The 13341-nt window shown below is 41.3% G+C and overlaps 1 protein-coding gene across 2 annotated transcripts in view; it reads right to left on the bottom strand.

The window, feature by feature from the left end:
• TMEM242 (transmembrane protein 242) overlaps window positions 1-4506 on the bottom strand; it is a 33422-nt gene extending 28916 nt beyond the window's left edge. The window contains exons 1-2 of one of the 2 annotated variants that reach the window (XR_012919247.1): window positions 4360-4506; window positions 3655-3755 (exon numbers count right to left, since the gene is read on the bottom strand). Coding sequence is in view for 1 of the 2 variants with exons in the window: in XM_012759678.2 (XP_012615132.1) it covers window positions 3655-3755; window positions 4360-4447 (189 nt within the window). In the remaining variant the exon portion in view is untranslated. The remainder of the gene's footprint in view (window positions 1-3654; window positions 3756-4359) is intronic. The other variant, XM_012759678.2, reaches the window with a different exon arrangement.
• Between the last annotated feature and the right edge of the window lie 8835 nt (window positions 4507-13341).

Genomic DNA, 13341 nt, shown 5'->3' with positions numbered 1-13341 from the left:
AAATATTGAATTATTTTAGATAAGGAAACTTTATGTGTGTGTATACATTAAATCTGTATTTTCTTCAGTTGTTTTAGTCAAACATATGATATGCACATTTTCTCTCATAGCCCCTCATTTAATCTCACACTCATTTTATAAGACTATTGTTATACAAATGTGAAATATTCCAGTTAAAAAAAAAATCTTGATCTATTTACCTAGATCAGCCAAGGAAGCTCAAGAGTGGATTATTTGGCCACCTTAGCTTGCACCTTCCTCTTTTTGTTTATTCAAGGAATTACAAAGAAAAAGAAATATTCATTCAGTACTTACTATTGATGTTTAACTCTCAGTTTTCTAGCATGAGACTGAGCTAAGATAATGAAATTAAGACATTAAGAGGATGATTATTCTCCTGAAATAAAAGAAATATAGGCAGTCCCCAGCTGAAAAGCTGATCATTTTAAAGTCCTTTTGGGTTGTATTTGAATCTATATTAGCAAGTGGACAGAAGTCTATTTAAAAAATAAGATTGCTAAAAATAGTATCATTTATTTCCTAGAAGTAACAGAAGATGGAGTGAGTACCATATTAGTCAAGTTGATTAATCTATTTGTGCCTCAGTTTCCTGCTCTTTAGTGGGGAAAATTTATAATAACAGTGCCTCATAGGGCTGTGATGGGAGTTAAATGAGTAAAGCCCTTAGAAGAGCAGCTAGCACATTGGTAAGCACACAAACATTACCTATCGTTGTTACTCGTGTTAGAGAAGACCTCCAGGTGGCGACATTGAAGTATACCACCTAAGTGGTATTCTTAAATTAGTGCTTGCTCATATAAACTCACTAATTGTGTGCTCTAGAATCTGAGTTCTTCTACAAATCATTTTTATCTCTAAAACAGAGTCTGGATACGTGGTAATGCTCTAATTTAAATGTTTTCCCAGAGGGAAGCAGAACCTTACATAATGTATTTAACCATCCAAAACAGTGGTTCTCAAACTTTCTGATCTCAGGATCCCCTTATACTTGGACCCCAAAGATTTTCAATTATGTAGGTTATATTTACCAATATTTAGTGTATTAGAAATTAAAATCAAGAAATTCTTGAATTTTATTTATATATTTAAAAATAGTAAATCCATTATAGATTAATATAAACCTATTTTCATGAAAAAGAATCTTATTTTCTCAAACAAAAAAGATTACTACAATGAGAGGCAATGTTTTACATTTTTTATTCTTTTAAATGTCTAGCTTAATAAAAGATAGATGGATTTTCATATCTGCTTCTGTATTCAACCTATTGCAAAATTTTTTTTTGGTTAAAGTTTATGAATAAAATCTGGCCTTAGTCAGATATCTTTGGAAAGGGAGGACTATTTTAATATCTTTTCTTCTTTAATACACCACATTGTGACACAGAGCTTCTTACAGGTTAGTTGCAATATGGAATCTGAAGTCATGTCAATGAATTTTTTTGTAATTTGTTACATTAAAATCCAGTAGTATATTTTGCACTTTGAATGGACATTTTATTCCATGCATCACACTCATTCAGAAGATACTGGCTCGCCAAATTATACAGATCTTTTTATACTTGACACCATTTATTAAACAATATAGAACAATCACATCATTAATCTCACCATAAAATCTCATCAGCAAAGCTGTTAAGTATCAAGCAGCCATCGAGCTCATGATGGCACATAAAAGTTTTCTAAAATCTAATTTTCACTTGAAAGCTTGAATTTTGTATGTGACAACAAATACAATGGCTTGCCTGAAATCAAGACAGGCTCATTTTGTTCATTTTTTAAAGAAAATATCTGCCAAATACCCACATTTGAGTAAGCATAGTTTGTTAGTTGTTCTTTCAAGTAAAAATGATACCCCATGGGAAAAAAGCAGCAAGTTCGGCTTACAACTCAATCCTAGAATTGCTTTTCCTAGAGGAAAACTATCTTACTTCAGTGTAAAGTAGAAGTGCTTTATGGGTATTTCCCATTTCTTTACAGATTATTAAAAAAGAGATCATGATTTAATAAAAATTAATACTTTTGCTGCTTCAACAAGGACACTCTTATGTAATACTGGCTTTTTCTTTCTTTTTTTTTTTTTTACTATGGGTACATTGTAATGAACAAAATGACTTCTAGTACAGTTTGGTGCCACTGCCTTCATTATGCCAAGACACCAGCAGTTTTACCCTTTGCTGCCTCTATACCATCAGTGCAAGTATCTTACTATCATTATAAAAAATATTTCTGACTTTACAGACCCAAGGATCAAGGATCATCAGGGTTCTGTGGACCAGTTTGAAAACCACTGTGTTAAACCATGAAGGGCATATGTGATGGTCAAATCTCAGAACAACAAAATAGAATGCAAAGTTGTGAATATCTATATGTATTTTTTTTCTGAGAGAATCCCTAGTTTTCATCAGATTCTTAAAAAGACTCATAACCCAAGAGTTAACATGATAACCACAGCTTACAAATCAACCAAACTCCACACTTTTAAAGCACTACTATCTGTCAGGTTTTTACTGATTTCTATCATAAGATATTATATTTCTGCTCTGAAAACATTCTGGAATATAGGGAGAAATGATCCACAAGGTCCCCAGCAGTGATTTGGGCGACTCCACATAAGCCCTGAGAGTATTCAGAGACCCAAATGCACTTTAAGTCTTGCCATTACAGTATTAATAAGGCTTAATTACGATTATTAAAGATAAATATAAGTGGAAATTCAACTGGCTTATGTTTTTCACACAACACCTTTCCTCCACAGCACACATCAAATTATAATTACATAGTTATTTGTGTGAATATTTGTCTCCCACGCCAGATGCTAAGCTTCCTGAAGGGCAGATGTGTTGGTCATTTTCTTATCCCTTGAACCTAGCTAGTACAATGTCCAACATATAAAAGATCTGAAGTAAACATTTGTTGAAGCAATGTAATGAATAAATAAGCAAAATGGGGTGGGAGGGAAGAGGCAGGACAATACAAGTGACATGTAGAAAGTTTCTCATCAACTAGGGAAATTAGATACACAACACCAGCGGACAACTGCTCAAGGTTGCTCATAGAGTAAGGATTTTCTGCAGTAAGTAGGTTATAGTCAGTCAACCAAAATTTGCTGGGTACCTACTGTGAGTCAAGCACTTTTCTAGGGGGTGGGGCTGTAGCAGTGAACAAGTATATATAGTCCCTGTGTTCAAGAAACTGACATGTTTTTCATCAGTACTAAGATGCATTTTATTTCAACATCTTTGAAATAGAGATGTGTCTTGCAATCAGTATTGTGTCAAGATTTTAACTGCCATCCTTTTTCTTTCTAAATGGTACATAAAATGTCAGGGGCTCCTACAACTGATAGTGAATTACCTAGATTCAGATTTAAAGTGTTGTGAATAAGAAATGTACTGGATAAACTTTCAAAGACTTGTTCTGCCAAAATTTTAGAAAGTATATAATGAAGTACTTCTTTTTAAATGAAAATAAAAGCTATCAATTAATGTGTACAATTCTTGAATCCATAAGGTATATATAAGTTTACTTCTTACAGCAACGTGAAAGGCCATCAACATTTACTTTCCCTATGGACAAAGCTGACATTTATTGTAAACAATAACAATGGTATGAATGGATTTCAGTGTCACAAACCTTATTGAACCATTCAGGGCTTTTCTTTTTAGCCAGTGATAATGTTGTGACAAAGCCAGCCAGCATTCCCGCTGCAGCAACAGTACCTAGGAAAATTCCACCTGTCAAGAGGTTGGGGAGGGATTAAAAAAAAAAAAAAGAATACAAAACCTGAAGTTAAAAAGATGTGCACAGGTAAGTTTCAGATACTATTCAAATTACAGTCAAAATCACTTTTGAAAGTGAAAAAACCATAGCTAAGAAGCTCTTGTCAACGGTAAATGACAGCGACTGTGAAACCTGCGTGAACTCACGACCTCTGGTTTCTGGGGTCATTCTGAGGTATCGTCCCCCAAGTGCAGAGAGGGGGCGCAGGTTCCCTTTCTCTCTCCCCCGGGACAGCGGCGTGAAGTTTCTCCCGAGCAGGAAAATAGAGATAGTAGCAATTAGAAAAGGCAGGGCTCTAGAAAGACTGCAGAGGTGATGGGGAAATATGACATGCACCAGAGAATAGCTCGGGGGATCTGCCTCTCGCCCGGGGTGGATGTGGGGAGACCCCACCCTGCAAGCAACTTACTGGTCCTGGGCTGCCTGGCCTCACCGGCTAAACTCAGGGGCATGCCCAAGCTCAGGGCTCAGAGAGGTATGTGTGTGAGAATGCCCGCTGCGGCACAGGCCAAGGCCCAGGTGAGCGCGCCCTGACACCCGCACCTCCTCACACCGCACCTTTAACCAGGAAAAGCCGATCGTCGGTGGACCCCGGAGCCTCCAGCTGAGAAGAGGACTCCCCAGTCCCAGCGCCCGCTGTATCCATGTTTAAGTCTCCACTCCTGGGTCCGGCGCCAACTGGGACCGTGTGGAAGCAAGAGCCAGGCGGAGAAGAAAGGTTCCGCTGTCACTCCTTCTGTGCAACCTGAAGACGTGTTCCGGGTACGGCCGCTGTCCCCAAACCTTCCTCCGTCACCGCCGAAAGGGAAAGATGTGGTGGTTGCAAGCACTGTCCCCAGCCCAGTGCCGGAGGCGGTGTTCTCCAAGGCTGCCTCCCAGGGAGGATCATTTGCCTTCTCCAAGTTGATCAGTGCTGGACTGTAATATTTGTCTATTTGAGAGACAGCTCGGCCCTGACTCTAGGAGGCAGGGAGGGGTTGCAGATTGCTCCAGGAGCCCAGTGCCAGCCTGGTGGGAGGCCCTGGAGCTCAGTTTCCAGGTCGGCCTTACTGCTATGTCCAAAGATTGGGACATCGCTAACGTTCCACGATTTTCAAAAGCAGGCCTCAGTATTTTCTCTGTACTTTTCTGGGAAATTTCGTAACTGTTGTCACTTTAGGTGTAAGTGACAGGCTTTATCCCAGCCTCCCAGCTCTGTGGTGAGGGGCCTCCTTACCCTCCAGATTTTTGGCCCTACGGTGGGGAGTAGGTGGCTATCAAGATGCCTGAATGAATGGTACAATCCAGCCAGGAGTGCAGAGACCCATGCCAAGGGCTTGCGGAGCTGCTGGAGACGTTGGCAGCCAGCAGGCCTGGTCTTCAGTCTGGGAGGCTGCTTGGCTCACGGGGATGGATTCTGTAAATGGCCATTAAGAGAAGGCTAGCCGTCATAGAAAATCTTTTCAGCCTCTCAAACAGAAATGCATGACATCATCTTTTAAAATGAGGCACTCTAGCTAGTTAGCTCCCTCCCCTATACCAGACCCATCACTCTAGGCCATGAGCTTCTTGAGGATGGGGGTGGGAATCTATATTCCCTTTTATATTCCCCAGCTTTCAGGTATTACCTAGTCATGCACAATAAATGTATGTTGGATGAATGAGTAAATGAATGAATCAGGATTTGCATCAGTTAAATGCAGTTAGTAGCTCAAACCTGGGTTCAGGTCCTAAACCACTTCTCACCTGTGTGAACTTGGGGGTTATTTAGCCCCTCTATACCTCAGTATCCTCATCTGTAAAATAAACTGATAGTATCCACCCCACAGGATTGCTGTGGAAATTAAATAAAGCAATGTATATAAAGAAGTTAGCATAGTGCCTAGTACAAATACATACTCAATAAATGTAAGCTTTAGTATCACCTTTGATTCCAGCAGCTGTTTTGTAGCAGTGCCTATGAAGATCTTGAAAATTACAGATGCCCAGCGTCTACCACTAGAGATTATGTGTCTGGACATCCAAGGCAGGGCAGAGTTTAAAAGTTCCACGGGGGTTCTGATGACCAAGCAACATTGAGAATTACTGCTCTGTTCAAATTTCTATGCAGATGGGATCACACAGAATGTATGCAACCTTTGGATTCCTTGAAAGCACAATATCAGTATCTGAAAGGCCCCTTTAAGCTGACAAATGCCATGCTAACTTGTTGAAGGTCTTAAGGACTTATCCTTTTTCCTTTCCCTCATACATAATGGTGAACATAGCTGCTAACATTTATTGAGTGCTTTCTATATGTCTGGCATTGCACTAAGTGCTCCAAATACATTATCTCATTTAATCCTCTCCATAAACCCAGAAAGACCAACTTGCTATGTGTCTGGCATATAAGCTCACACAGATATCCAGTGACAGAGCCAGGGTTTTAAAGCAGATCCTTCCTTATCCACTGTGCGAGTGGTCCTCAAGTGTGAACTTGATGATTGGAATCCCCTGGAAGGGCTCATTGAACACATATTGCTGGGCCCATTTCCAGAGTCTTTGATTTAGTAGGGCCTGAGAACTTGTATATCTAAGTTCCCAAGTGATGCTGATGTCACTGGGTCCATTTTGAGACTGTCTACTCTGTGGTTTACTCTTACAGATTATACCTCTTAAAATCCACACCATCCACTTGAACACTTGGAAATCTGTTATCCCAAGACAGCTAAGGGGGAAAAATTACAGGCTCCTCCATTCTCTCCCTTGCTGTCCCCCTCCAAAAACGTACCAAAACTTTACAAGGATTATATTACTATTCACTGTAAGAAGCAGCTAATCTTTAAACCTAGGGAAATTGCAGACTCCTGTACTCCAGAGCCTGTCTCCATTTCCCGAGTAACTGGCAACCCCGTTGGACTCCTGTCTGCTTGTATCCTGGGTGATGCAGCCCACAAACCTCTACCTGCACTCTGATTCCCCAAAGTAAAAGACAGTTTTCCTTTTTTTTCTACTTGGAACCTCATTTTCCCCATATACGTTAAGTCTGAAAAGGCAATTGAAGCAAACCAGTGGTTACTCTTTAGCCTTAGGTGAGCAACTTGCCTTTTGATGATCCTTGTGGGATACATGCCAAGAAGAGGGGACGGAGAGCTCCTTAGACAAGGTGTTTGTGGGTGGTATCGAAACCCGATCCCTTACTAGCCCCAGACATCTGCCCTGTGGCTTGCCCTGTGCTAGGTCCTAGAGGTGGTCTTTCCAGAGCCTTGGGAGCCTGTGAGGCATGAGAACGGGGAGTCCCTGGCCTTGAGATTAGGGGCACATTCTAAGCATCCCAAGTTGGAACGCTGGAAGAAAACAGTCTTTAAAGACAATCTTATCCCAACTCTCTTATTTCTACAGTGCACACAGTTAGGTACTATACTTTGGGTTCAATCTCATTGACTGGCCTGCCCTAAAAATGCCAAAATCCCACCTAGACTTGTTTCTGTGAGAAGGCATGGTACAAGCTCCAAACAGGTGATGTGCAAATGTATAGAGCACAGTTTCTTTGCAAGACAGAGATTTTAGTTCTAAAACAGCAAGACAGAGCATCTCCAAGAGTGGAAACCAGAGATTAGAAAGTTGCAGAGCTTCAGTGCTTCATATAATGCCAGCAGGACTGTCATGTCAATGGAAGCATGATATCCTTTTAGGAAAATGCAATAGAAATCTCTCACAAGCAAAGAAGGCTGCTGGGAAAGCAAGTTTATCAGAGACAGACACTGTTGCTATTTTGGTGTTGGTTTGAGTCAGCTGAAAGTCCATACCAGCGACACATCTGACCACATTCTTATTTCCAACTTTTTGGCTGTTGTAGATTCAAATTTTGACAGCTAGAAACCTGTTAGCATTACAATCCCTAGAATGTGGATAGCCTTAGCTTTAGCCAGTTTCAAATACTGATGGGTCTTTTCTCTCATTAATTTTTAAAACATTTCTTTGGAGCATCAATTTCTCCATGTTTAAAATATGAGGCTGAATTATTTTTAAAATCTGACAAGGGTCATATATTAGTCAAATCATTCTCACTGCTGCTTGATAGAGATAGTTGTCAAAAAATATAGTGCAGAGATCTTTAAAAGTTATTGCCTAAGTGTGTGCATAGCAGAGAGGATGTGCTGGGCTTTACACTGAATTATGCACAGAGGTTGCCTTGAGGGAGGGGAGAAGGTGAATTTTCTATCTGTATTTCTTCTCCTTTCTGCATTAATAGGTAGAATGCTGACCAAAGCAACATTTTTTACATATTTCCATAATGTTTGGAAAATTTTGAACAAGAGACATTAATTATTTTTGTGGGAAGGAAAACAATAAAATACTTAAAAATATATCACCTTCTTTAAAAGATGGATTTTCCTGTTTAAATAGAAATATTATGTAGATTTCCAAGGTAAGTTATCAAACTGTCCAGCAAGATACACGGTGACGACGTTCTTGGAAAGCGAGAAAACCCGGCGAGGAGCATGGTGTTCCACGGAGCCACTGCGTTGGCCTGAGAGTACATGGTGTGCTTACCCCACTCTGCTTGCATCTTGAATCCTTCCCAATGTCTGCTCTGGTTCCCAGAGTCACAGCTACTTCGAAGTGCACTACTACAATCAATACTGCGCGATATAAATGGCAAGTATGGTAATAATTCCTCTTGAGTGAGCTGAAACTAGACTTCCAGAGCTCAGGTCTCATTACTCACTTCCGGTGTGTCATCACTTATCTTTTAGGAGTGCGTTCTGTAATGGCCCCGGGTTGAATGATAGGTCTGTCTTTATCACAGCAAATGAAAGTTGCCATCATAGATTCCTCCTTTGAATTCTTCCTTATGGTAGAGTGTCTTTCCTATCTCTTTCTATGCTGTCAGTTGAATTGTTACTGTTAATGATAGACCAGAAATCTTTTTGAAAGCTGTTATATTTCATAAGCTACTAGATATTTTCTTATAAAAGAACGATGAATATAATTTCCTTTAATGTACGTTCCTCTATCTTCTTATGAGGATCAAATGTGATCACATATGTTCAAGCGTTTTGTAAACTGTCAAGTATTCTGGCAATAGAAAGCATTATTATTTTTAGTCCTATGTGCATCCCCGTTAGAAAAACCTTTTAAACATTCCCTAAAGTAAAACATATTTCCATCTATGCATTATCATTTTGCCAGTATTTCATGTACAAGGACATGTGTTATGCTCATATTTACTTTTTTTTTTTTGAGACAGTCTCGCTTTGTTGCCCAGGCTAGAGTGAGTGCCGTGGCGTCAGCCTAGCTCACAGCAGCTCATATTTACTATTAAAATTTATGATATCAACCACTTGTGTCATTAAATGCATATTATGTTTATTCTATTTATTTTTATTATCCTCTCCTATTCTGATGTATTTAAGGTTACAAACTATAAAATGATTTAAAAACAGGTTCTATCACATGTATGATGAAGAGTGACTACCTAAAGTACTAAAACCTTTCTTGATCAGATACTGTGTTTAGATTGACTTTATTTTTCATTCACAGAGCAAGTATTTACTGAGCACCTATTATGGTCTTAGGTGCTAGATTTACTCTGGTAAAGTAAAGAGGCCCAGTCCATGGCTTATTGGGGCTTATAGTTCCATGACACTTAATTTTCTAAGTAAGTGAGAATTTCACCAAAACATTTTTTGTCTCAACTTATGTGGTTGGTATCCTTTCTAATTAATTCTACTTTCTGCCTTAACAGGTAAAATATGGTTTAAACCAAAATTTGCAGTGCTTCAGGTCACTCCTTTGAATATCAACTATTACTGTACATGTGGATATAGAGGGCAGAGGAGATTGGTCTGCATAGATCCAGAACTTGGACTGTCCCATCTTGGATTTCAGAGGGGACATGTGGGAAGGGGCTAGTTCCTAGTTCCTAGAAGTCGGCTCAGTACCTGAGGCCCAGGCAAAGAACTCAGAAGCAGGAGAGCAGTGGAATGATCATAGCTCACTGTAACTTCAAACTCCTGGGCTCAAGCAATCCCTCCCACCTCAGCCTTGCAAGTAGCTAGGACTACAGGTGTATACCACTATACCCAGCTAATTGTTTTTAAAAATTTTGTTTTAGGGACAGGGTCTTGCTCTGTTGCCCAGGCTAGCCTTGAACTCCTGGCTTCAAGCAATCCTCCTGCCTCGGCATCCCAAAGTGCTGGGATTATAAACAAGACAATGTGTCCGGCCAGCCCTTTCCTTCAGTTATACAACTTGTTCATTTGGACGAGGGCCTCCATCTCAGGACGGGGGGATCAGGTGGAGGCTGGAATCCAGTCTGTGTGCTGCTCACTGCACCTCATACTTTGGTACTGGGGTGCAGCTGCCCCAGGGAAGGGGTACCTTTTCTGGCCCACAAAAAGGTACCACATGGGTCAATACTGGCTTTGGAAACATGGTATTTGGAAATTTGGTATCCATAGGCTAGAAACCAATTAACAATATCCTAACTTTTAGGAGTATATCTCATATGTCAAGTGTATTAAGTCAGAAAAATATCTTGAGAAAGATTTCAAAGTATCCAAGGCTAGAGTCTCAGAAACAATTGTATGGTTAAAGAAGTGCTAAAATGTGTATAGATTCAAAGTACCTTTGGGATTCAGAGAATAAGTCAGGAAAACATTGCTTCTGAAGCATGGTGCCATGCTCAAACTACTTGAATTTACATTATTTGAAAAAATATATATATGACCTTTGGACAAATCTTTGCAATTTTGCCTCACCAACTATTCCTCTCTGCATTGCAAGAGAAGTGTCTACAGTTACTTCTCACCAGGTAGTATACTTACATTTAATAACATTTTACTGAGATTTGACCCCTTTGATTTACTATTGCTTATAAAAGTAATAACCTCTTAGAATGTGATTATATAGCCTGATAAAATATTTCACTATATAGTAAATGACATGTCATTTAGAGGATGGTGTTTTATTTAGGTCAACTGTACAGAGCCCAATGCCCCTTTTAAAACATTCAAAGCATTTGATGGATTCATTGCTGAGTGCACTATAAATAAATGCAACCTCAAGTTCCAGACAATGAAAATGTGCTAGGGGATATATCAAAGCTACCGTTCACAATGCCTCTTTCAAGGTGATAGAAAGAGCCCGGGCTCATTGTCTGGAAGCCAGGCTCTAGTTCCCAGCCCTGCCAGTAATGGGGATGGGACTCTCTCCACATTTCTTACATGGGCTGCATTTTCTTCTTCTGTAAAATGGGGGAAGGATTGAATAGATCAGCACTTTTTCATGGCATGCCAGTTCCCAAAGCTGTTGGGTGTTACCTGGAAAATAAACAGATTTTGTGATCAAATATTTGGCAAACAAAATCTAGCAGATTTCTTGGCTTCAGGGCCTCTCAGAGTCTTCAAGAGGAGGTCACGATAAGCAGTTGATAATGGAATCCTTTGTCTGGGAGCATCTTCTGAGCTCAGGTACCTTAGACTATAGTTTGAGAAAATACTGAAATTCTTGGTCACCAGGATTCTTCCTAGTCTCCAAACTCTATAATTCTGGTTAAGTTTGGAGAAATGAGGCTCTTCCCTGTAGAGGAAAGAGCAATGTCTCCCCTTTCTCCTGCAACTCATGGTCAGATCTAAAATTTAGTGATGTCTCCACTCTGCACTTTGTCTGAACCAGAGGGGTGGTCAGAATAGCAAAGACCAGATTTCATGAAGGGGTTGAAGCTTTTCTTCTGCTTAAGCCAACAATAATATCTCTTTCCCATGTCAAATTCAGAGCTATTCTTCACATTCTACAAGAGAAGAAAGAGCTATTTGCTGGGGTGGGTGGGGGGAGCCAGAATGGTTCTGAATAATCTACTTCATTCCAATCAATTAGGAAGAAAAATGCAGTCCCCAAAGTACATTCTGAATTGGTGTAGTTGAGAAACCAAAATAGACTGATGTACAGTAGAATTAGATGTACTATTTCAAGCCCTGCTATATATTTATCCTTATTTGGTTGTCTTTTGCAGAGTTGCATGACGACGGAGATGGGACCGACTTTGGGTCACGTAGCTGGTCATCTCACATCCAGGAAGGTTTCTCTCAAGTTCTCCTAATTACAGATTCCTCAGCAGGTTCATCGCGACTCCTCATTTTAGTGCCCCTTCTACCTTATGCACGGTTTCTCTTCCACTAAGCAAGTCCCCATTGCGCTAAGGCCGTGGGAGCAGCACGTGCTGGAGAAATTCAGCGACGTGTTGGATGCCAGTCACATCCTCAGCTCCCCAGAAAGATGGCCAGATGCAGCTCTGCTCACAGAAGTTGCTGTTTCATGTCACATGACCCACTTACCCTGGCCACAGCAAGTTGGACCAGAGTTTCTGCCAGACCCAGAGACAGTCATCTATGGGCCAGCAGCTCTGCCCACGGCACCTGTGTTTATTACATCGTCCTCTCAATCTGCGACACACCGTGTCCTCACTCTCTCTCTCCTGAAACTCTGTCTGCTCTTGACTCTCTTAATGCCCCTGCAGGTGTCCTTCCAGATCTGCTACTGGGGTCCTCTTTCTCTAACTGCCACACTGTCACGAGAGCCATCTTTCGTGGGAATGTCACCAGCCCTATGACGTCTTTGCTAGAATTGGAAATACATTCCCCCTCTCATGTGAAATTGTTTTACGTCAGCGGATCCTGGCACACCTGCACAGGTGGCAGCCCTGTGGCTGCACATGCTGCTCCCATAACCACATGTGCCACATGCTGTCCCCCACCCCACACCCTTCAGCAGCAGAGTCCACAGGGTGCCATGAGCCGTGTGGCTGGCTGTACTCGCTAATATTGCAGTTAGTTCTGATGCCCTGACCTCCCCCTGCTCCCCGTGTTCCACTCCAGGACGCATGTCTCGCTCGGGTCCTGGTTGCTCCGTGGTTGCCTGCAGCACCTATGGCCAAGCCCGTCACAGGCGGGTCAGACGGGACTCTGGGCAGTGCTGTGTTCTTCTCTCCGTCGGCCTTTGACAAAGTCCCTCCTTTCATAATTTTGTCAATAAGCCTGGTTGTATTTGAAGCTGGTTGAGCACGTGCACCCAAAGAAGAGAGATTTAAGTATCACCTGAAAGGAGCCACCTGAGGCCACGCCACAGGTCTCTCCTTGCCCCACGCCATTTCAACATATTTATAGGCAACTCGGACCTAGAGCTAGAAGGCATGCCTGTAACTTTTATAGGAGGCACAACATGGGAAGGTTTAGGCATTTAATGAAGGAGATGGAGGAGAGAAATGTCTCTTAATTACTTAGCTACACAAGAACAGAAGTCAAAAAAATAAAATAAAATGAACTTTGACAGGGATAAATCAAATTTTCAGAAAACACACAAGTGCAGGATGGGAGACGCTTGGCCTACAGCACTTCCTGTGACAAGGACACAGACACTTCAGTGGGCAACAATGCTGAATCAGCAAAGGTCCCTGTGCGCCTGCCTGTGGCAGGTCCCTCCTGCTCGGCCCGTCTCCTCAGCTTTGAGGAGGTGTCCTCAGAGAGCAGGGCAGGTGGAGGGGACAGTGACAGGGAGGCTGGCAAGCCTTAGCCATAT

Source organism: Microcebus murinus, chromosome 5 (assembly GCF_040939455.1).
Source record: "Microcebus murinus isolate Inina chromosome 5, M.murinus_Inina_mat1.0, whole genome shotgun sequence".
NCBI classification, from domain to species: domain Eukaryota; kingdom Metazoa; phylum Chordata; class Mammalia; order Primates; family Cheirogaleidae; genus Microcebus; species Microcebus murinus.
Note: the sequence above shows the minus strand (reverse complement) of the source record. Positions and strands in the feature narration are given on the sequence as shown.